The sequence below is a fragment of the Mustela lutreola genome, chromosome 9, assembly GCF_030435805.1.
Source record: "Mustela lutreola isolate mMusLut2 chromosome 9, mMusLut2.pri, whole genome shotgun sequence".
Taxonomy (NCBI): Eukaryota; Metazoa; Chordata; class Mammalia; order Carnivora; family Mustelidae; genus Mustela; species Mustela lutreola.
In genome coordinates, this window is record NC_081298.1 from 91,809,463 (window position 1) to 91,834,576 (window position 25,114).

General features: G+C 45.9%; 1 protein-coding gene across 2 annotated transcripts in view; it reads left to right on the forward strand.

The window, feature by feature from the left end:
* Positions 1-25,114, forward strand: part of ANTXR1 (ANTXR cell adhesion molecule 1) — a 220,999-nt gene that overhangs the window by 166,132 nt on the left and 29,753 nt on the right. For both annotated transcript variants that reach the window (XM_059187868.1, XM_059187867.1), the window contains exon 17: positions 6,979-7,059. In XM_059187868.1, the coding sequence (XP_059043851.1) occupies positions 6,979-7,059 (81 nt within the window). The remainder of the gene's footprint in view (positions 1-6,978; positions 7,060-25,114) is intronic.

The window sequence follows — 25,114 nt, forward strand, 5'->3', positions numbered from 1 at the left end:
TGATGAGCCCCACCTTAGCTGCAGCGCCTGTGGACCTCACTGGGCCTTGGGAAAAACATTAGCCCATGTAGTTCCATAAACTCCGCTTCCCCTTCCTGAGCCCTCTCACTGGATTTATCTTCTTGGTGGGAAACAGAAGCACCCTCGAGAGGGTTGAACTTTTGGTGAGGGCAGGGTTGAGGTCACTCACGGCGATGGTCAGGCACACAGGGACCAGCAACAGTGGGAGCTGCACCCCGGGCCTAAAGGACAAGGAGGGGAGATGGTGTCGTGGGCACCAGTGGCAAGGAGAAGAGGATACCCATTGGGAGCTGTGGCCGGAGAGAGGGAATCAGCAATCTGATTCCTACCACCAAATCTTCCCTACCACCTGTTTATAGATGGCCCACAAACTAAGAGTGGTTATCCTTATTTTTAAATGGTTATGGAAGTTCCTATATAATATCCCAGAGTTTGTCTCTTGAGCTACAAAGCCTAAAACATTTACTCTTTGGCCCTTTGCAGAAAATGCTTGCAGATCTCTATCCTATAAGAATGTAGTCACTGAAGAAGGCAGGGGGTCAGAGAGGAAACAGAAGGAACGAATGCCCCGACCTCTCCCTCATCTTGCCCTCTTCTCCTCTGGTACCACCTACTGGCCAAACCAAAGGGAAACCAGATGGTATTATCTGCAGAGATCAGTCTTCTAGGGCTTAAAGCTAGGAAGGCAGAGAAAGGCAGAGAGTGGGTGGCAGCAGGCAGCTCATGGAGAATGACCAGTCAGCTCTCTGCCCCCACTACAATAGGGACAATACTCCCACCTAATGCAAAACTTTTAAGAGCCACTGGGAAGACTCTTATGAAAATCCCCCAATGGAAGTAGTCAGAATCGTATACATCTTTTAATGTATGGTATTTGACTCATTTTTATCATGCATTTTGTGGAACAGGTATGAGGAGCTGAGAAGCAGATGAGTGCCTGTGCTAAGGGAACGGAGTGGGGACTCATCACAAGAAGAAGTCCACAATGGGCTTCTCTCCACCATTCCCCAGTCTCATTTAGGGCACTGACCACAGCAGCCACACTTCACCCTTTCCTCATTCCAGGCTCATGACCAGGAAATTTTCCGATATTTGGCCTTAATTTGCCTTTGCTCGGTTTTCACCCCCCTCCCCCGGATTGACAGCACCCCATGCTTCTCATTAAATTGGGACTGACCATTTCAGACAAGTTAAGTAATACCCAGATAGATGGCCTCCAGACAGATTAAAACCAGCACTTTTTTCAGGTTTGCTGGAAGGCTTGGAGCCTTTAGAGAAACCATTTTCTCCCTTTCCAGTAGCTCCTCTATATGACTAGAAATGACAGAAATGACAGCCGAAGGACAAAAGCCAGACCCTGCACGGCCAGGCAGACCGGCTGGCTGTTCTTTGTGAGAGAGCCAGATGGTGAAGGGGCAGAGTTAGCCCGTAATACTCACAGAGGCTGGCGGGGGGTAGGGGGTGGTCTTCTGTTCTGTTCATTTTCTGTCAGGCCAGCCTTCACCCCTGGCCTAAAGCACCTTGACCCTGGAATCAAGCAGCATTGAGCCATGAAACTGTGCTGGATGGAGCTGCATGTCAGAGAGACCCACCAAAGCCCGAAGTGTTGTCAGGCCGCTGATGTTGAACTGACTTTTTCTGTCCCTCTCTGGCTACTTTTTATAATAGCTGCAAGCTTTTTTTAAACAATGACCAAATCTCAAAAAGAGCAAAGCAAAAAGTATCCTGTGTGTGACTGTGTGTGAGTGTACATGTGGTATGTGTGTGTGTGTGTGTGTGTGTGTGCACGTGAGAGGCTGTGTTTCCAACATTATCCATTCATTTATTTCATCTAAAGAGAAGCATGGGTCACAGTATTTACCATATATTTTAAGGTGTAAAAATCCTACTGTTAGTCTATAACAGCCCTATCGTTGAGCTACCCTCAAAATTCTCAACGTCTGACTAACTTCCCAGCAGCGCAGGCAGACAAACCAGAAGAGAAGACACAGCTGTTGCCTGGCCAAAACTTTAAAAAGGAGAGAAAAAGAAACTCAGCCACAAACCTCAGGCACCAGGACACTTTGAATGATGGCCGCATAAACATTCCCAGCCCTGCCTTATTGTTTGGGAAGAAACAAAATCTAGAGTTGACATAGAGCTCCCATTTGCCTGCCTTGTGAATTCAAAGGTTGTCTGAGCCTGAGGTATAGTTTGGGAGCCTGGACTCGGTAAATTTCTCATTTTGTAGTCAAAATATGCCAACTTCCTATGAGAGAAAGTTAAATTTAAATGTCAGCTCATATATTTCAACAGGGGGGCCTGAGGGTAATGGGGAAATCTCTGTCTCAGCTTCCCAGCAGCCGTTGGGTGTTTCTCCTGGGGCAGGACCAGTGTCTTGAAATGTGTCTTATGGACAGGCCTGTGTAGGATGGACACTCAAATCCGAGATAAACAGTAGAATCAACTCAAAGGCCTCTTCCTCCCTAGACTTTGGGTAAAGCCCAGTGACTGGTTGGATAAATCTCCCAAGGCTTTTCACATCCCAAAGGGCTATTATTAATAACCTCATTAACTCCTGTTTTGAAATGATAGGCTTCTGCCCATGTTCAGAAAAATTAAGGTTCCAACAGCCTTTGTTACAGACTTCTCCTTGACCTCAGAGAGTAATTTTTTATCCTCTTCTCGCACTTACTCTAAAACTTACTCCAGCTCTTGCAAAGAAAACTACCTACCGTGGGAGCAGAATGAGGTGTTGGAAATATCAGTTACCCAGATTGTTTCCTATGCCCCAGAGATGGGACTTCAGGCTCATCTGCGGGACCGCTAGAACTCAGAACCCAGAGAGTACGACTAGGACTAACTAACTAGTCTCACCTTGGCCAGAAGAGCCAAAGGACAGCAGCTCACCCGAATAAAGCCCTCCCAGGGTGAGACACATACTGTAAGTCAGGTCCAATTCCGAAGGCTTTCCATGTACTCGCTCCTTGATTTCTCACATCAACCCTCAGAAGTAGGAATTCCTACTGTTCCCATTTATGGGGGGGGGGGGGACCAAGGCACAGAGAGGTTAGATAACATACCTAAATTCATACTGATGTTTCTTGGCTTATTTTATTAACGGCAAAGCATCCATTCGAGAGAGCAATGAAATCTGTTATTAATCTTACAGAAGAGAGGGCTGGGAGCCTGGAGGTAAAAGACCAATCGGGAAACTGTTCACAGGATGAGTGACAGGTGCTGAAACCTGGGCCAAGGCAGCAGCCATGGAGACAATAGGACAGGGTGGACAGAAAGCAGTGACAGGAGAGCTGTGACATAAGGAAGGAATGTCCGTAAGACATGAAGTTGAGTAGGAAGAATTGGCCAAGGGAGAGGACGTGACAATGATTCTCCAGTGTCCAGCTTGCCCGGGGAGATGTCGAAGGTGCCAGGAACCAAGCAGGGTATGCAAAAGGGGGAGAGCGGGTTGGGGAAAGGGATGGTTCAGTCTCTGATCCCCGTGCTACATCTGCATTACAACTAAGATTTGGTAGGTAATTGGATCCAGAATTCAAGGGAGGACTAAGCTAAAGGTAGAATTTGTGAGCCATGAGCAGACAGATGGAAGCTGACCCCAGAGACTTGGTGAGTGCCCCCCAAGGGGAGCACTCAGCCTGAGGGAGAGGCTGGAGGAGAGCTGAGGGGAGCATCAGGTAGAGGCTGAAAAGACCTTAACCAAGAAGTAGGAAGGAGCAAGCAGAGGCTGGAGGCACTGAGGCCAAGGGAAAGTGTGCAGAAGGGAGAGGCCCGGTGCATCAGATCTCAGAATTGAGTAAAATGAGGCCCAGCCATGGCCAAGGCATTTGGCACTTGGGATCCATGGGTGGCCTGAGCAGGTGCAGCTTTGGTGGAGTGTTATGGCTACCAAACACTGCCAGAGAGGCCAGACCATAGCAGGCTGGAGGGCAATGAGAAGTGTGGCCCGAGCAAAGGGAGGAAGAGGTTGGAGGCACAGAATGGAAGACTGGTAAAGTTCACATTATCGGATTCTTACACTGTATTGTATTTTTTTCTGCTTTCTGCAGAGCCTCCCAGATGATCATTTTAACAACTTTCCCATGATCACAGATAACATTTAATGAATACTTTCTATGAGATGAGTATCTAAGTCCAATATCTAATTGTAGGCCTTTATAACAAGTCTATAGGGTAGGTGTTACATTGTGGTCCATTTTAAAGATGAGAAAGGTGAGGCTTAAGGAGCTGAACCAGCTTGCCTGAGGCTGCAGACCCGGGAGGGGCAGACCCAGAATACAAACTCAGGTTGTCTGAATTGTCCCTCTGTGCTTAAGTATCAAACTACGACCCGCTGCCACCAGAAAACCTGACTTCCTGCCGATTCTCGTGGTATGACGCATCTAGAGGGGGCTCTACTTCTTTTGCTCTGCGTGTAGCTTTAGCTTTAATTTCTGCAGACAATCTTCCAGCCCAGTCTCATTGCTCCTCGGGTGCAAAGCAGTTGAGTAATTAGCACACAGAACGCTGTGGGTGGGCTCATTTGCAAGGACGAATACTGGGAGTCCCAGTATGTGCGAAGAATAGAGACATAGCGAAAGAAAAGAGGCATCCGTCCAGGAAACCCACCTGGTTTTATCCTGAAATATAAATGCTTATCCCAAGGAATCTTAAAGGAAAACATTTAACTGGTGATTGAAATAGTTTAATGCAAAAAACCAGGCTGAACACAGCAGCAGTCCCATCCAGTTTTTAAAATATTTTTAGAGGCTTTTGTAAATACTTCACCAAAAGAGATGAGAAACATGACACTTAGCAAGACAAGGTTTAACCCACAAGAACTTGAGCAAGAGTTGATAGAGATTCAAGAGCAGACTTTTTTGTATTTGAATATAACCCACCAGAAAACAAGGCCAGAGCATGAAGTCTTCAGGATGATATTCTTAAAATTGGTGCTTCTGCCTCAAAAGCTTTGTGTCAAGCAACTTGAAGGGCTCTGGATTTCCCAGCCTTTCCGCATCATCCTGTAGAGGCCCCTTCAGCTAATGGCCTTCACACATGGCTCGCTGAGACCCCAGCAGGAAGCACAGTTCAGCCCAGTATGTACCTGTGTGTGCATTGTGTGGGCACACAAACACCAACCATATACATGCCCAGACAGATTTAACTGATACGAATTTGTCACAAAATGATAGTTATCTTCGCCATGGGCAAATGGCTCAAGTATTTCCCTTCCGCTTCTGTTTTACTTCTTAAACATTTTGGTCCTAATACACAACATTGTTTCATGAGGGCTTGAAGAGTTGCAACCAAGGAGTTAGAAACCCTATTCTAAAGGATCTAAGTTCAAGTACTCCAGCCAGAAAGATGTGCGCAGGAAAGAATCTACAGTTGTATGATAGAAAGTATGTGAACTTTAGAATTACACAGCTGCGGGGTCCAGTCGCATCTCTCCAATTTACAAGCTGTGTGCCTAGGCAAATTAGTTGTTAGTCTGACCTTGTGTTTCCTCTCCCTAATCCTTTTGGACTTTGCCAGAAGACCCTTGTGATAGCACCTAGCCCAGCAATTAGAAGCACTGAATTCAGTCATTCATCCAACTAATATCTACTGAGCGCCCGATGCTCTCCTAGGACTGGACAGACAGCAATTTACAAACCCAGCTGACACCTCTGCTCTCCTGGAGTTGACATTCTGGTTGGCAGAGACAGACAATAGGCAAATAAACATAGACTATGTCAGGGATTAAAAAGGGCTACATCAGTTTGTTGCTGCTGTAATAAGGTACCACTAACTTAGTGACTTAAACCAAACCTATCATTCCATAGTTCTTAAGGACAGAACCCCAAAATATGTCTCACTAGGTTAAAATCAAGGCAAGGCCAGGGCTACATCTCTTCTGGAGGCTCTAGGAGAGAATCCATCTCCCTGCCTTTCTAGAGTCTAGAGACTGCCCACATTCATTGTTTTCTGGCCCACTTTCCTCTCCAAAGCAACCATGAGTTGAATCTTCCTCAGAGGTATCGCTCTGATTCTCCATCTGTTGGTACAACTTCTCAGACCCCGACCCTCCTGCTCTATTAAGGTTCTATCCACATGGTTACATTGGGTCCACCTGCATAGTCCAGGATAACCCCCTCCACCCTGCCGAGATCCTTAACTTAATCATATTTTCAAAGTCCTTTCTGCCTTGGAAGATAATATATTAAAGGTTAATAGAGAAAAGCTAAATAAATGTCATTGTCTCCTTTTAGTATTTGCAGCAGGGGAAATCGGCCTCCTTCAACATGGTTGGGGAACAAGAATGGCCAGAGGGAGTAGACTCCCTTTATCACACACTGAAAACTTCAGCACTCACAGACCCACTCTTCCCAGATTCAACCCACTACCTACAAGTCTAAAGGGGTTGTGATCTGGGATGTTTGATCATCTGTCCCTCGAGCCTGGTATACCTGAGCAAGTCCTAGTGAGCAAGTGCTGAGTGAGCCTAGGGGACAGCCAGGGATCAGCATCCCAGGGCCCTTTCATTGGTCTTGCTCCATTGACATTTCCTTTAAGTAGTTTTCCTGAATTTGTTATCATTGCTTCATTCGTGAACTCTGGGCATTAAGTGGGAAGAAAAAACTTCAGCGGAAGTTGGAAGGATAGATCCATGGTGTGAGGATATGGCTGGAAATGTGGTAAAAGCAAAAGCTGAGAGCCTGAATGAACTCTGTGTTTGCAAATCTGAGGTTGTCCCCTAGTCTCAGGTGTACCCTCATGAGCACAGAGCCTTCTGTTATGGGTCTCTTCTCCCCCTACATTCCTGCAGGCTCCTGAACTTAGGGCCTGGAGAGTCACTTAGCCTTTACAACCACATTGCCAGTGGTATATTGTTCACATGACTGAAGAAGCATGGAAAGTTCTACATGTCTGTGCTGGCCACTGCTCTGGTTTCATTTGTAACCTGGGTACATTTGTTTTTGTTTTTGCCTTTTGCAGGGAAAACTGGATGCTTTGTGGGTCCTACTAAGGAAAGGATATGATCGTGTGTCTGTGATGCGTCCACAGCCGGGAGACACGGTAGGATTCATTCATGGTGTCACACACACACATTGTTTTTCTCTCTCCCTCTGACTTCATTGAACTAGAATAACTCCAGATATATGCAGCTATTATTTTATGTTGTGAGAAAACAGATACTAATTTTAAAAATTCTGGTTTCTATAAGACCTTGAGTGTTGTTTTTTCTGGAAAGGATTTTGACAGAAATAAGTCAAGTTAAACTTCCTAGGACTTGAGCTTCTTAATTCATATGTACAATGAGTGAAAGAAGCAAGGCTGGCTCTTGCCTAGGCTGTGCCAGGATAGAGGCCTGCTGTTCCCCAGAGCAGTGGCTTATGGTGACTAGCAAGACGCCAGAGCCACAAGATGGGATGAGCCACAAGATGGCCACAGAAAACTCTCACAAACTTCCATCAGGTATTGTGCCCAACTAGTCCAAGATCTCAGAAGGGCCTTCTGCCCTGGTGAGGATTTGCCCCAAATGGTCAGGCCCAAGCATGGAGAGTCTCCAACTAAGGGGAGGCAGAAAGGGAGGAGCCAGCAGAGACCCTTAGGAACCATTTGGCCCACCTTCATTCTGTCAATGAGAAAATGAAGGACAAGAGAAGCTGAGTAACTTGTGTTCACATAACGAAAATGCTAGAAACAGCTCCAGTTCTGCCGAAATCACATTGTTGCTCTGTCTTCTTGTAAGAGCTCGTCTCTCTTCCCTAAACTTTATAAAACAAAGCTTGGGACCAAGTTCTCCCTCAACTCTCAGCAAACTACATCTTCCATCCACTTCTCTGGGAGTCAGACACATTAACCCAAAAGCAAAATAAAGGTGTCTGACTTGGAACCCCTTTCAAATCAGATAAAGAATTTCCTTTAGGCAGGAGAACTCCAGGCAAGTTACTTAAACTCTCTGAACTTCAGCTTTATAAAGTAGATGATACATCGGTTGGTTGGAGAAGGTAATGTTTGTAAAGAAGTTGGTCCAGTGGTGAACACACAGTTCACCAAGCAATGGCATCACTCAAGCAATGGCAAATAGAACTGTCATTATTTATTTCGTCCTTTTTTACCATCTGTGAAGGGCTGATGCATAAACTCAAAGCATATTGCAACTGATGTCTATCAGGCATACCCACTTGTTTACCCTGCTCACTCTTCAACATGGGCCAACTCATAAAACCAAAGAGCACAGCCTACCAGCCAGGCCCCTCCCCTCTTCCTATGCACCTGGTGACAGTGGGTGGCTTATGGCTGAAAGATTTGGTCTAAAGTTTCAAGGCTTGTGCAGTTTGCCCTTCCTGCCTACAGGTTGTGGCAGGGACAGCAAGCAAGTATGATGTGCAAGAAACCAGGTCATATAAAGGCAGACCTGATGTGGCTCTTCTGTCATGTGGAATTCGTAGTTTGTCTGTGAAAGGCCATAAGGACACACTGAGATAGCAAAATTTAAAGTAAAAAGTCTACAGTTAACAGAAATGAGCCTAGGCTGTAAACTTGGTAAACTTGGGGTGGTGTTTGGCCTTATACATCTGGTTTGTGTGGGAAATTAAGAAGTTTTTTCAGCATGCATGACCCTCATCTAACAGATGAAGAAAGAAACCAATTAGATACCTAATCTCAGGTTCAGCGGTACTGTTTTTTGTGACAGAATATGCTGGTCAAGTATACAAGCCCATCTCTTCAGAACACCCGAAAAACCTCTTCGCTAAGATTTGTTAACATTCCATCCCCCACTGACCGGTTTGGCAGAAACATATTCATAAGCTGAATCAACCTGAGAAGTCGTAGGGGATGGTGTCATGGATAAGATATAAGAACCAACAGTGTTTGGCATGAAAAGGCCAAAGGGTTAAGTCCAACAACAATAGGATATCCTCTAATGAATCACACCTAGACTGAATCTCCTATTTGAGAATTTTGAATGAAAGTTTGTCTTAACATTTGAAGATGTGCTCTACACTTTTAAGAAACACAATATTGCCTTGAGTTTTCATTCTCTGATCACACAAAGTAATAGATTTGAAGTACAGAAGGTCTAAGAATTAAGATACAATTGACCATATTCTCAGCACTGTCCCAAATGGATTATTGTCCCACCTACTTTTAAATGGGCTTTCTTGATAGAAATCCTGATAAAATTTTAAGACACATGGGAGAAACAGAAGCTGAGAACTGTGTCCTTGTAATCATGACAAGGCCCCAGACATCTTGACATATGCATGGAGTTACTCAAGGAAGGTCACAGAATAGGTAGGAAAGGACCAAAGCTGCCTTGTGGCAACTCAGGAAAGAATCCCAAGGGAGAGAGGATGATGTTCTAGTTTTGTCTACATGCTTATTCTTTTTTGTTTTGCATAACTTCAGGAGACTCACGACAGATCCGCATCACTTACACGGTGATGACTCTGTAAGAATTCCTCAGCCCTGATTTATGGGCCTGACCACATTTTCCATAAACTCGAAATGACTACATCCAGACATGTGCTCGTGAACAAGAGTCACAGGTTCTGAATTTTTCCTTTAAAACAAAAAACAAAAACAAAAATCACCTAATTACATTCTCCGTTGCATTCTGAATCGTTTCAAACACATGTTGACCTCACAGAAACCTGGCAGTTCTCCCTTCTCTGTTCCTGTCTGTCCCATCCTCCCCACAGTTAACCCACCCCAGCCCTGCAGAGGCAGACAGGGGCCCACCAACAGAGCCTTCGAGGCTGCCTGCCCAGGGAGACTCCAGCCTCCACCACAGAGCTGAGGGCTACGGAGGCTGGAGACCAGAGCCACACCCTTCCCTGGGACTGGCGCCCACCGCCTCAGAGCCGTCCAAGCCCCAGGTCAGGGAAAACATGAATGGGACCACAGCAGGAGACATGAGCTTCCAGTCTGTCTTCCCTGCCACCCACCTCCTCCTTCCCCCGCCCCCCTGCTTCCTTTTTCTTCCTGGGGTGGGCTCACAGTCCTATTGCTCCTTGGTACCCAACCAGGAAAGCCTTGAGCCAATACACAAGAGAAGGTGCCAGAAGAAACCACTTAAGTAGCAAATCAGCAACACATCTTCTCCAAAAATGTAGAGTTCAATAAGCACACGATACCCTTTGCTGGAACCATCCCCCTGCCTCCGATATGTAACTGTTCTATGCTTTTTCTAAAACACATATCTCAGTGTGACATTCTGAGACTTCAGACTTGCAAAGACCAGGAAAAACCCACCAAAAATAACTTGACTTAGAAAGAACACCCTAATTTCAAATGCAAGGATATAAGGGAATTTCAGAGATCAGGTTTCACGGAATCCAGTGATTTTCAACCTGGTTGCACATTGTGATCACCTGGGGAGCTTTAAAACACTGACATGCTGTGTGGGGATTGGCAGGGGACTAGATGACTCATTCGATTGAGCATCCAACTCCTGGTTTTGGCTCAGGACTTGATTTCAGGGTGGTGGGATTGAGTCCCGCATCAGGCTCTGTGCTCAGCGGGGAGTTTGCTGAAGATTCTCATTCACTCTCTCCCTCTGTCCCTCTCCGCCTGCACTCACTCTATCTCTGTAAAATAAATAAATAAATCTTTAAAAAAAAAAAAAAAAAAAAAACACTGACCCCGGGATTCCACCCCAAAGGTTTTATTTCATTGATCTGGGATGATGTCTGGACACTAGGTTTTTAGTAGCTCCCCCAGGTGTTCTAATGGCAACCAGGGTTAAAAATCAGTGATCTAGTCCAATTCCCTATTTTTCATCCAAGACAGCGTCTTCCCTTTCCTTCTCCATCAATTTGAAGGCAACTCTCCACACTCCTTCCGAGCCCTGTGCCTATGTCTCACAGGCATAAGGGGGATGGATGATGATTGTTTTCATGGGCTTTCACCAAGCCCTTTCTTACCAGAAAGATTAACATCAGCTTGGGCCCCTATCTTATTGTTACTGCTTAGGGGGAAAGGATGGAAAAGAGGAACTGTAACTCTGTTTTTATCTGGATGGAATTCAACGGATATATTGACCAGTCTAACCCCTCCCCTGTTGTTTTTCCCTCCATTTGGGCCATCCCCCTTCATGTGCTCTGGGAGGGATCCACTAGAACTGGCTGTCTTTTTTGTTTTCATCTCTTCTGTCTCTCCCAAATCTGACGGCGGGAGACCGGTACATTCCATTACTATCAGCAAAAACAAAAAACTCAGGCACGCTCTGAGCCTATCTAGCCAGGCTGGGCGTCCTTGCCATCTGAAGAGATCCGAGACCCCGGGAAACACACACGTAAATGTACATAAACAATGTTTGAAACTTATCTGAAGCTCGGCCCCAGAGGTTGTGAAATCCTCTCCTGGAGCTCCAGCCCCTGGCTGCTGTCTGTGCAGCTGTTTCCAATAAGGGAGTGAGGCCGGTCACATGGGCACCAAGCCTCCCTACTGGCACCGAGGCCAGAGTGAGCCGAGGCAGGTTATCTCAGAGGGCAGAGTGTGCGCTCAGCCCAGTCCTTCGAAAGCAGATGAGCCACCTGAGCAACTCAGAGACTGTGTCTGTGCTGTTCCCCTCCCTTTTCCCTGCTCTCCACATTCCCTGTATTACCTCTTTCTTCTTCTGTCTTTAACTTGGCTGCCTTCCCTCAAGCATTTCTTGATCAAAAATCTATTAAGCTTCCACTAAGAACCCACCACGGTGCTGGGCACTAGGGATATCGATTAGAACAGGCCTGAATTTTGGCTTCCTGGAATTGAGTGTAGGACTTGGAGGAGAAGGGAGGGTCAGGTAGTGTATTAACCGCAGGTGGTTCTGGAAGCACAAACCCATTCACAGTCATTTGGAGAATGACAATGATCTCTATTCACAGAGCAGCGACTGAAGCTTAGGGTAGGGTATTAACCTTGCCAAGGGCACACTGCTGGTAAGGTTACAAGATTTAGTCCCTTAGTGCCTGCGATTCTTGGTCATGCCACTTCAAAGAATGAAGAGGTGGACCAGACCAAGAGTGGTGGGCAGAAAGGCAAGGTGTATCGAGCGACAGGACAAAGCTCCCAGAGAGGGAGGGGACCTGAGAGGGTTGCCATTTGGGCATTCAGATCTAGGGGTTTTTATAAGCTCTTTTACAGAACTAGCTTGAGCAAGATGAGTGGGGGTCCCCTGTGGATTGGCTGCTACCGTGTGCCAATTAGGGCTTTGATCGTGCACCTGTCTACCTATTGGGTTCTTGTTCTCATGTTGATGGTCTTTTGGAGCTGACACGTAGGGATGAACTGCCTCGACCTGTGACAGTGACCGATGTTTTATGGTTAATTGTCTTGTCTCAGGATGTCTTGCAAAAGTTACTTCTGCAGAGGCTGCCAGACAGGAAGCTGTTGAGGTCTCGTTTGAGCTGTGAAACAGGATGCTGGTGCGGTTTCGCCTTCACATCCCAGCTCCCTGTTTTCTTGTTGGGGACCCGGGCCCCGACTACCCAAGTGTCCAGCTAACTCCTAACAGTAAGGGGCAGAGCGGGGGCTTGAATCCAGGACTGCTGGATCCTGGGGATCCTCAAGTCCTTGACACGCTCAGCAGATATTTGTTGAGCATCTTCTGTGAGATGAGCACGGGCTTTGTGCTGGCTGTTCACTGACTAACAAGCAGCGTTCTCGCCCTGAAAGAGCAGGGACACACAGTCAAGTCTCCAAACATCGCCTGCGTGAAAGGCTGTGTGAGGGAGCGGAGCACAGGAGGCAGGAGGGATACACCCAGAAAGGGCATGTCACCAGACCAGAGTAAAAACCAGCTTCTAAGAGTGACATTTAAGCTGAGGGCAGAAGGAGACTTGAGAAGGGAGGAGATCCTAGAGAGAAGGAAGCTTGAGCAAGGACCCCAGGCTGGGCTGGAGAGCCTGAGGTCGTGGAAACTGAGAGAGGAAGATACATCACTGAGGAGCATGGAGTCAACAGGGTCAAGCGATACAAAATTCAGATGCAAAGCGCCACCAGTCCTTTAATTAGATTAGCACTAAAAAGGTTATGGTGACCTTGGTGACCTAGGTTCAGAGGAATGATGGAGCCAGAAGGGAAACTTCGTGGAAAATGGGAAGGGAGGTCCGACCGTAGCTGCAGGAGCACTGGAATTGAAATCATGTGGACTCGCAGTGGCCCCCAGCATTTGAAGACAGGAAGGCAATTAGTTTCCTCCCAAGCACTGCTTGTAGCTACTCTTTGGAAAATACTGCTCAGTCCAGTGGATTCTCCCACTGTGATCATCCCCTATGGCATTCTTTTTACCATTTCTTACGCTCACCAAAAATGTGTTTGTTTAGTTAATAGAGTTTTTGCCCTTATCTTTTCTTACCTTTTTAAAGATTTTATTTATTTATTTGACAGAAAGAAACACACAAAGAAAGGGAACACAAGCTGGGGGAGTGGGAAAGAGAGAAGCAGGCTTCCCGCCAAGCAGGGAGCCCAGTGCAGGGCTTGATCCCAGGACCCTGGGATCATGACCTGAGCAAAAGGCAGACGCTTAACAACTGAGCCACCCGGGAGCCCCATATCTTTTCTTTATTAAGTTGTGATCATACTGTATATGATTTAGTATTGAATTCTTTAACCCTATAATCATAAGAGGGTAACAACTTTTTAAATCACTTGGGTTCCTAAGCAATTAGGATAATTAAAAATCACTGTTTTATGTGTGCTGGTAAGACATTCCTTCCTGCATATGGGCCACTTAAAGCAGATGTATGTCTGCTTTAACTGAAATAAACATTCCCACTTGAACTGCTCATTGGTGAAACAACAGATCCAACTGACTTAAGTACCACATGTCTGATTTCTAACACACACCCAAACAACCTGGGGAAAATGGACAATGTGGGCATCCAGAATAAAAAGATTGGTTGACCTTCTATGAGAAGTTCACCTAGATTCTGCTGTTCTTTTTACACCCAACCTGGGGCTCGAACTCATAATCCCAAGATCAACCAGTTGCACACTCCACTGACTGGCCAGCCAGGCGCCAAGATCCCGCAGTTCTTACCAGTCATTTCCCTTTCACAGAGAAACCTTTTGCATTTGAAACTCCTAACTTGGGGTGCCTGGGTGGCTCAGTGGGTTAAGCCGCTGCCTTCGGCTCGGGTCATGATCTCAGGGTCCTGGGATCGAGTCCCGCATCGGGCTCTCTGCTCAGCAGGGAGCCTGCTTCCTTCTCTCTCTCTCTGCCTGCCTCTCAGTGTACTTGTAATTTCTCTCTGTCAAATAAATAAATAAATAATCTTTTTAAAAAAAATTAAAAATTGAAACTCCTAACTTCAGTTTTCCTCTGAAGTTGTTTTATTGTGTCTCTAGTAAACTCTTCTGACAACACTGATTGTCAAAAACAAAATGACCAGAGCAAACCCAAGAGCTGGAAATGTCTACCTCGTTCATTAGGCATGACCACTGTCAGCAAACGGCTGCTAGGATGCCATGAAGGGCTCTGTGAAAAGGCAGACAAGCATGAGACATGGTCGTGACATGGACAGTTCAGAAGACAGAACAGATGGCCGTCAAGGTCACTTTCTGGACAAAGAGAGCAAGGAACTGAGAGCAGCAGAGAAAGGGCCACTACTGGTAGTCTGAGGGGACAGGAGGCCTCCCCAGGGACAGGACTTACCCTGCGCGGTAAAGGCAAGTTGGGACTTAGTCAAGCAGACAGGGTGTGGAAGGGGGTACCTGAGGTAGCAGGTGTCCCAGAGCCACGATGCAGTCCTCTCAGTGCCTGTGGCCAACAACAGTGAGAACACATCCCAGGCTAGAGAGAAGGGAGCACACGGTCCCTTGCAAAGGCTGTAAGGTGCACCTGGATGACATTTTACCACATTGATGTTTGCACCTAATTCTATAACCAATGCAAGCTAATCTTCACCTGTAATAAATGTTACAGTGCCAAAGCATATTGTATTTTAAGAAATTTTATCTAATACAAGTTTGACCAGATATTAATAGCGTTTTTAATGTATATGTATAATTAGGCCACAGATGTCTTGCCTTAGAGAGCAACCAGATTGGCAGTTGTTCAACCGAGGCTCAGGAACTACGGATCTAACGTGTTAGGAACTAGTTAAAAGGCTGTTGCACTGACACGTGCATGGATGGGGCGGTTTGAATTTAAATGGTGACACGGGGAAGGAAAAGACAGAGATGGCTCTTTCTGAAACTGGCAGCAGCATTGTGTGGAGAAAAAGATCAATCGTTTTGGCATCGGAAGGCCCAAGTTAGACCCCAGTGCTACTTGTGGCCTCAGCTAAGTTTCTCAGCCTCACCGAGCTTCACTTTCCTTGTGCACAAAAGTGATCTAATAATCCCTACTTCTTAAGGTGTTGTCAGGATTCCATAAAATGACAAATATAAATAATTCAAATAGATGGAAATTCATTTTCTTCCCTTCCTTTCCCCAGAAACTTGCAGTCGATTTCAGAGAAGTTAGTTACATCTCAGCAAGAATAAAAACTTCTCCAAATTAGTCTCTTATGTTTAAATTAGCATTGACTTACGAGAACCAAGTAATCTACAAATTGAAGTCTTTTTATGAAGGTCAATTTTTTCTTGCCCAATAAACTGTGATTTTATATTGGCTTTTTACATTGAGGATCTTCAAAATTTCTGTTGGTGTCGAACACCAACCTGGAAAGGCCCAGCAAATCTGGAGAGAAAGTCCAACTTGCTGGCCACTGACTTCTGACCTTTTTAGCCTTTTGTAAGAGAGGAACATTTAATAAAAAGAAAAGAAAAGCAAATTATAGGAAATGTTCCTAGAGGGTGTGATTTATTTTGGCAGAATCCCTTCCTTGGATATTTGAATTCTCAGTAGTATTTATTCAGTTCTCACCCTTGGAAATCTTTCCTTCACTGTCTCATTGGAGAGGGATATGAGTACTTAGAATTCTTGGCTGACTTTCCTGAATTTAAAAAAAGAAAAAGTTCAAGACACCCAATGTCCCCAGCGAAAACCAAACTGTACCCAAAACCTGCAAAGTTGACTGTTTTCAGAGAGAAGTCAAACCCAAAGTTGATGCTGCAACATATACCATCCTGAGTTTTTTTTTGCTTTTTTGTACCAACTTCCTTCCCCACAGTAGGGAGGTCTCTCTAAATAAACGGAGGTGCAGGTAGCTGATGCGGTTCAAGGCTCTCCCCCTCCCTCAACCCCCTCTGCCTCTCTCTTCCAGTCCCCCCACATGTACACACTCACACCCATCGTCATCACCGTCATCAGCAGCAGCATCATTTTACAGCTTCTCTTAGGACTTTCACGTTTGAATTGCCTCATCTCCCAAACAGCTGCAGCAACAGAAGGTCAAGTCCTGGTGTTGAGTTGCAAAGAACAAACAGAGAAATAAATACTAGAGGCTGAACAAGACACGGCTGGCTCATAAAGACACCTCTGTTCAAATTCCCTGACCTCATTTTTTCCTTCCAAACAGAATCAGGATCAAGCGAGGAAAGGGTTGGTTCTAGAGTCAGAACTGCACCCAAGCATGTAACATTTTAGGAATTTCTCTACTTTGTTCAAACACGACATTTAGGTCTAGTCACTTGGCTGCCACCAGCCTGTCCCTCCAGCTGGGGATACTGGGAAAGATCACCTCAAGGGACAGTCTGAGACTCTGAGATAGACTAAGTTGAGAATCCTCCTAAACCCAGCTGGTGGGGAGTTCTCTTCTGGCCAGAAGGGTGGGTTGAATCATAGATGGCAAAAGCTGACCTAGGAGATAGCCTTCCAGAATTCGCAATGTGGACAGGAGCCAGCCTCCTGTAGGAAGGATATCCAGCACTCCCAAATACATTTTCTTATTCCCTCCCTAGCACCACCTTACTTTCTCTCCCTTTTTGCATCTTGGGAAGATGAGGCTTGGATAATAAGGTTCTTGCTCTCTTTAGGGTCACAAAGGGAATTAGTGGAAATGGCAAGATGAGACCCCACCTGCCCTCCGCTGCCTGGCCTTTTTGTCCTTGCCCGGGCTGGGAACAAAGGACAGGTGAATGGGCTTGATCTCTCGAAGAGAAGGTGGAACAAGACCCATTTTCACAAAGCAGAGCAAGTTCCTGTCACCCAGCCACCTCCCTTTTTGTCCTCCTACCTCTCCTACCTCCCAACACCTTTCCATTTATATCCTGCCCAAGGTGACATAACCAGTAATGTCCTCCCACACTGGCCCCTCTCCCCCACATTGCGCTGTGCTCCCAAAGTACTTCATGCTCTTTGCCCTTCCTGATTCTACCTCTCCCTGCCTCCCGTTAGCCCCCAACATCATGTATAGGACAGAGCGTGCCCGCTCATTCCCCTATCCCGTCTTGAGCTCCTTCTCGATAGCCGGCACCAAGCTGGGTGGCAGGGATTTAGCATGAATGAGGCAGGGTCCCTGCCCTTGTGCAGTGCACACTGGAGTGGTCAGGAAAGCCCTGAGTCGTACTCGATGTGATATGTGGTGTGGAAGGGGCTGTGTGGGATTCTGTGGGAGCATAGAGCAAGGAGCTATAACCCAGGCTAGAGGCTCAGGGAAGACCTACAAAAGCAGAGACCATTTGACTGAGCTCTCCCTGTGAAGGAAGGGATGAGCCCTTCTAGTTGGGAGGAACAGCAGAAGTGAAGCCCCAGGTAGGTTAGGAAGAGAAAGAGGAGGTTCAGGCTGACCTTGGAGAGAGGAAGGAGAAAGCAGTCTCACACCCCCCACCCCCACCCTGGCTCTGGTTTTTCCACCCTTCTGTCTGCTCCCATCTTTTGTGTGCTCAGCACTCGGCTGCAGCCCCACTTTCTCCAAGAGGCTCCCCAAGTCCCAGCTCATTGTCTGGCCCCCTCCTTCTGCTGTGCTCACAGCTACTGCCAGGAAGTTCAGCACCTTTTGAGCTTAAAGTCAATACTGACTTTTCGTCCTGAATAAGCTGTGATTTTAGGAAAAAGATCACAGCTCTTTTTTTTTTTTTTTTTTTTTTTTTCATTTTCTCTCATAGCCTTGAGGATGTGGCTCAATTTGCCTTCTTGTCCCAGGAATTGTCACTCTCTGCAACCCCCAGGTGGTCACAGTTGTTTGTAAACGTCTATGATGTTCCCTGTGTAGGCACCAGCATTTGCATTTTCCTAGTGGGCAAAGATGTCTCAATAAACCCTCTGCCTTTTATTGAGGAGAGAGAGTTCATACTGTCTTCTAGAAGCATCTTCTGATAAAATGAGGCTTAATACAGGTTATCAAAACATTAGAATTTCATTATAACCACATTCATACTTTTTGTCACTGCCATTTATTAATACCTTTCAGGGGAAAAACAACTCTCTGACTTTACTAGTCTCACTCTACAAATTCATTTCTTACGATATTTGCTTAACGTCTCCACGTTTTCCCATTTTTTCTTTTTGGCTAATACCATGGAGACCAAAGTCGTGTTCAGAATCCACAATGCTAGCCAAGCTGGCTCCAGGGATGCTTACTCCTCTAGCATTCGGCATCTCTCTCCCTTCTTGAGCTTCCTCCCAACATCTGGATTGGGTTGCCCCATTGAAGAGTGTGGCTTCAGAGGCTGATGCCCAGGCTTTGGCCATGGTCACAGGCATACCAAATTTTCAAGGCCTCTGACTTGAACACAAACTCTAAATGGGAGTGAATCTTCAGTAAGCTTTTCCATATTCACTACTGCTCACTGAAGGTGATATGTAATGGTAATTCCTAAATGTCACGCGTCTGGAAAATTGGACATCATAACAGACATCCATTCACCTCTAGTGGTACAACTAATAAAACTGAACCCACTGGAAATTCTACCATGGTATCATCCCTGTTGTTGCACAAGACAGAGTACTCCGTCTTTCTCTTTCTAGCGAGGAAAGTAGTTCTGATTAAGAAAGGTGAAGTTCCTTAGACATGGAGATAGAGAGAGAGAAAGGAGACTGAGTGCCTTGTCCTTTGGTGGTAGGAGCAAGCTACCAGAGTCTCTGAAGCCATTGCCTCAATAACCCCACCATGTCTGTAGACCTAGGGGTGTTGTATGGTTCTCCAAAGAGAGCCAGGGCATCTGCAGAACTGAGGTCAACTTCCATGCCTGTAAACAGTAAGCATCCCTCTAAATGAGGAATAATTCCATGAGAGCTCCCTGTAGACCATGTGGGAGACCATTGTGCCTCATCAGCGACAGTAGGTTGTCCTACACCCATCCTCTGTGGGGGGCCTAATGTTGCAGATATGTTTGCTCATGGATCAAAACCTCATCTCTTTGCAAAATTGGACCTTAGAGGTAATTAGCATCAAGCCAGCAACCCATGAGTCTGCAGTCCACACCAGGCCACTCACAAGTAACATGGATAGAGGCTTCCGAAAGGTTTAACCTGCCCACGAGAAAATTCCCGTCTCATCCAGCAGCACAGCTGTCCTCTCAGCTACCTGTAGACTCTAATGCTGGAAGGAATATTCTTCCACTCGGAGGATCATCAATGGCCAGGTTTTGATGCCTATCCCTTATAAAATTCACCCAACCCATGTCCAACAGTCCAAGACTATATAATAGATTATTGTTCTCTAAGGAGAACTTTATTCTTTAATAATTTCCTTTCTCTCTCCAGCCCATTCTTTTGAGTACATGTTTAGTCCTAATCCATCTCCAAGATGACTTCTTTTGTTTTTAATGGCAACGATTTGATCATTGAAATTCTCTACCTTTGTAAACCATGGAACAAACTGTCCCTCCCTGAAGAAACACAGCTTCTCATAAATCTCCCCCAGAAACACCAGGGTTAGAGGAGAGAAACATAATTGATTTTAAATGAGTAATCTTCCCAACTGTCACTTCCAGAAGATAGATAAATGCAGAGATGATAGATGCATTTTTAAATGTGGCTTTACATGCCTTTAAAAGTCCATGGAGATCAGAAGATAGAAAGTCTCTCCATGACAGAAATTTAAACTAAAGAATTTTCCTTTAGGCTCTTCATGGTCATGGAAGAGTAGACCAGGACCTCCGTCCATGTGCAGAACATTAAGCAACTGGGTGGAATGACAAATGGAGTCCCATTTTTTTTTTTAAAGATTTTATTTGTTTATTTGACAGACAGAGATCACAAGTAGGCAGAGAGGCAGGCAGAGAGAGAGAGAGGAGGAAGCAGACTCCTTGCCGAGCAGAGAGCCCGATGCGGGACTCGATCCCAGGACCCCGAGATCATGACCTGAGCCGAAGGCAGCGGCTTAACCCACTGAGCCACCCAGGCGCCCCTGGAGTCCCATTTTTAAAATTATTTGTGACCCCTGCGTTTCACCCCCAGAAGTAACAAAAAATGTTTTTAGGTCATAAACCCCTCAAATGTAGTCTAGAGCTGTACTGTCCAGTAAGGCAGCCCCTAGTCACATGTGGCTATTAAGCCCTCGAAATGTGTCTGGTCAGAAATGAAATGAAATGTAGTAAGTGCAAAATAAATTCTGGATTTTCAAAGATGTAGTATGAAAAAAAGAATACAAAATACCTTTTCAGTCATTTTTATATTGATTATGTGTTGAAATGATAACCTTCTAGACATATTGAATTAAATAAGCTGTATTATTAAGATGCACTTCTCCTGTTTCTTTTCACCTTTCACACACATGGCTACCAGAGAACAAAAAACTACTCATGTAGTTTGTGTCCTGTTTCTACTGGACCTCTCTAGTCTAGAGGACTGGCCTGGAACACAGCTGTGAGGAAGGGGATGACATGACTCCCTACAGGCCCTGAGGCCTCCAGCCATTTGTATTTTGTGGACACAGTGAATTTCAGAAATTATGGGTATCTGCCTGCCCTTCCTGGTTTTCTACCGGGTGAGCTGTGACTTTGGCTTTCTGGGCCAATCCCTGTCCCAAACGTTGTGTGCTTAGCCAGGAGTCAGCATTGTGCTAAACCATTCGTAGACGACCTGCTTCTGGGTTGGGGTTTTTGGTACGTAACAGAGCAGCTCCCGCACTGAGACCTATTAAAAGTCAGCATCTGACACAAGAGTTTGCAAAAAAAGAAGAATGAAGGAAACATTTATGGGGGTCTCTCTATTGCTTTTTTCCTCCACTATCATCCCAGGGGAGAAAGGGCTTACAGCATTTAAAAGTCTAAATATGTGTACCTTTCTGGGATTATCTTCTCTAACTTTGAAAAATTCCTAGAAAGCAAATAGTATCCCCATCTTACCAGAATGGAGCCAACTTGACTTGAGCAATAATGATCACTAAGTACTTGCCAAGAGCTGTATAATTTGCAATTACTTTTAATGCTTTCTTTCTGATGACCCTTCAATATAGGTGCTGTCGTTCCCATTTTATAGATGAGGAACTTGTCTTTACAGAAGTCTCGAGAACTTAGCCTCTACAAGTGATAAATGAGAAAACTAGCATTTATTCTTTCAACATGTGCTTATTTGTCATTCTAAGCCCTGGTGGCCTATAAAACTGGTCGATGGCTGCCTAATCTTTCTTTTGACCCCGTTGTCCATGCAGCACCCCTCTACCCCACCCCGCCCCAACCTCCTGCAATTCTCTTTCTAACAGCTGTGCTCTGGGAAATCTAATCCCTGTTCAGCCAGTGGTGACCTCTTTTTTTTTTTTTTTTTTTAAAGATTTTATTTATTTACCAGAGAGAGAGAGGGAGAGAGAGCAAGCACAGGCAGACAGAATGGCAGGCAGAGGCAGAGGGAAAAGCAGGCTCCCTGCTGAGCAAGGAGCCTGATGTGGGACTCGATCCCAGGATGCTGGGATCATGACCTGAGCCGAAGGCAGCTGCTTAACCAGCTGTGCTACCCAGGCGTCCCCAGTGGTGACCTCTTGATCATTCCTGAAAACACAACAAAATTCCAGCAGAAGGCCATAGTTTATCATCCCATTGTTTTGTGTGCTAATTCATTGTCCTGCCTGGCGCTTAGCCTCATAATTGCCCTTGTTGACTTTTAGAAACACATCCATAATGAATAATGAGGCCCCGCTATATTCCAGATTCACTTCAGTGATTCATTTTGAAGCTAGCAGGGGAATGAGTCACTTGCACACTCACTTGGCCTGCTATCATTGGGAGGCTGAAGAGCAGAAGAAAGTAATGTCCTGTATGCCGGTCACCAGCAAAGGTACCAGGCACCCTGGGGCACAGCACAGGGCAGGCATTCCTGAGTAGGGGACAACGGGGAGGGGAGAAAGGAAATTGTATTTAAGAACCAGGTCGTGTGTCCTAAAGTGATTATTTGTCTGCTGCTGATAGTAAGACGGGAAAGAGCGAGATTGCTGGTGGAGGGGGCAAGCTGGAGGCCAGGGTTGGTCGGAAAAGACTGCAGAGAAGAGGTAGCACTTCAGCTTTTCCTTAAAGGATGCTCAGGCTTTGGCTAAACAAGGAAAAGCAGGGAGGATATGAGATCCAAAAGAGCAGTCCATTAGCAAAAGTTTACATGTGTGTGCATATGTGTATATGTAATTCCTCTGGCCAGTGAAAACCTTTTCTTGGCATGTGCACTGAGCTTTCATTAATCCCCAAGGGCAATAAATGCTCTCAGTGGTGAGGAATGAAAACTCGCCCTTCTTTACCTACCAACATAGCCAGTCTCTTCCCAGGAAAACAGAGGGGACTCGACCTCCGTAGCAGGTGTTTGGCACATCTGCAGATATTCCACAGCCACCTCTCAGATGAGAGGGGAGTTTTTAATTCCTTCACCACAATGAACTCCACTCCCTCTGAAACCTTCACTGGCTCCCACTGCCTGCCCACACAAGGTGTGTTTTGGCTGAATGCTTATTCCACAACTCCTCATGGGAACAAATAAATTTGGAAAATGTTAAGCTGGGGTTTTTTTTTTTTTTCCCTCTGTAGGACTTCAAAGATGTTATAATAAACCAGTGTTAGTTATTATTATGAGTTTATGAATGCCTGATCTGGTTTTTTAAATTTTTTATTTAAATTCTATTTAGTTAACTGACCTGTTTTTAGAGCACAGCGTTTGGGACGAGTGTCCTATAGAAGGCACTCTGGGAAATCCGGGGTTAATCAGCATCTCGTCCATCACCCTCCAGTCGGTCAGACCCAGCCTGCTGGTTCGCTCCAGGACTTGGTGCTGCCTCCTTCCTGTGAGCCATCATCACATTGCTTCAGGCCCTACTCATCCAGCATTTCATAACTGGTGTCTATCCCTTTCTATCTCTAGAACCTTGCACATGCTAGATATTAAAGAAGAGGAACAGCGGGAAGGAGCTAGAGAGGAAGAGGAGAGGCATAAGGAAAGAACTCGGGGAGGAGGAGGCCGGGAAGAAGGAGGGCGAGGAAGAGGAGAGAAGAGCACAGAGGTGACAAAGAGAAAGAATTCCATAGGATCTTAGACATCGCACTTCCAGTGAGTGCAGGGCGGAGGGACTACTTCAGGGAAAAGAAGATCCATAAAGTTCTCCTTCTATGACCCAGGGGAGCGGATCCAGCCCCTGGTCCACTTTGCTGAAGGCCAGGGCCCACTCGTAGGTCATCAGCGCGAACCAGAGGTGCCGCGGCATCCACAGTGGTCTCTTAACCAAACTGTGTTCTAGAATAATAATTATTATTATTATGCATATAATTGCACAATTAAGAAAACAATGTATGGATCCCTTTCTTTGTTGTTTCTATAAAGAACATCGTACAGTATACAGTACATAATACTAAATATTCAACCAAATAACCTTCAAAGGAAAATTATATAATCCTGAAACTATTGCTTCTACTAAAGCTGGTGCCTTCCTTTTACACAAGAGAGCCTAAAACCCGCAGAGCAGCTTGAACTGGGCATTAACCACTGAATTTGCAGCCCAGCACACTCATTACCCAGACCATTTTAAGCTCTGCTTCCCATGGCTAAAGAGGGTGTGATCTCTCTCTTGGCCAAATGGCCACCTGCCTGAGATTGAGACATAAGAAATATTCCCATGTCTGCTTCAGGCTTCTAACGCACACAGAAATGGCCACCCATGTAACAAACCTGCTTTCCTAAACCAGACATTCTCTTCTTTACCCCTGTATATGTAGAAAATGCCAAACAGCATGGCATATGTTGTAAATAAGGTTAAATGGACATCTTCCAAAGAAGCCCGTTCTTGGTAAGTCATCTGTTTCCATTGACTCTGTTACCTTCTGCAAAGGCCAGTGGCCTTGCCAGAGGTCCGCCCTGGAAAAGCTCATCCTATGGAAGCATAGCTTGGCAGGGTTGTCAGACCTTGTCTCCAACACTCTGTTAAATGCCCAGATATATTTCTTTTATGCTTCTGCATAAATTCCATTTCAGAGTGTCAAGGCAACACCTAAATCAGTCTCCCAAATTGTGGTTTGTGGAAAGAGCCTGAATGCCAAGAGGCCTGGGTTCCAGTCAACATTTCCTCTGACTTTTACAAGTTGTGAGCAGATGACCGTGGCCCAGGTGCCAGCAGCCATGGGACGTGGGTGGGGGCACTGAACCCCAAGCCCAGTGGGCCAGCATGGGGCGTGGGAGAGTGGTCAGGCCAGCTCTTCTGGTCCGTCCGCTGGCCCCCAGAGGACCCACAATCAGGCGGGGCTCAAGGGGGGCAGCCCTGAGGCTATAGCGAGAGCGGTCTCCACACACTAATTCATAGGCGGTCATGGAGGAGAAAGACAGTTGAGTGTGTGGGAGGAACTGAGTGTAAGAGCCATGTCCCAGGGAGCATTTCTGGGCTGTGAGAAGGAAGAAGGAAAAAGGATGCTGGAGTGCCCAGGTGCAGGGAAAGCAAACCATCCCTGCCCTGTGGATTAGATTAATTCCTTGTTCCCAGCAGCACATAACTGGGATTCTCTCCTTCTGAGCCCTGCTACCCTGGTATGTAGAACAATAAGATTTGTAACATGATCAAAATAAGACTTTGCTTTGTGTTTCCCTCCACCCCTTGAACACTGCTCATGGAGAGATTTTTCCCCAGCCATCCGACACAAACTGGGCAGGTGCCATAACTGTTCAGCCTACTCTTAGGTTTCTGCTGGGTCGACAATCAAAAACACACTCTAAATTCAGTAGTTGGAAAGTCCAATCTGAGATTAATCAAGCCCTCAAACCTGACCTAGCATTCAATCTTCCGTCCTCCCCCAGCTGGTCCGGACTCCCCATGAAGAGGAGGGCTGTGGGTATCTCTGTGGTTCT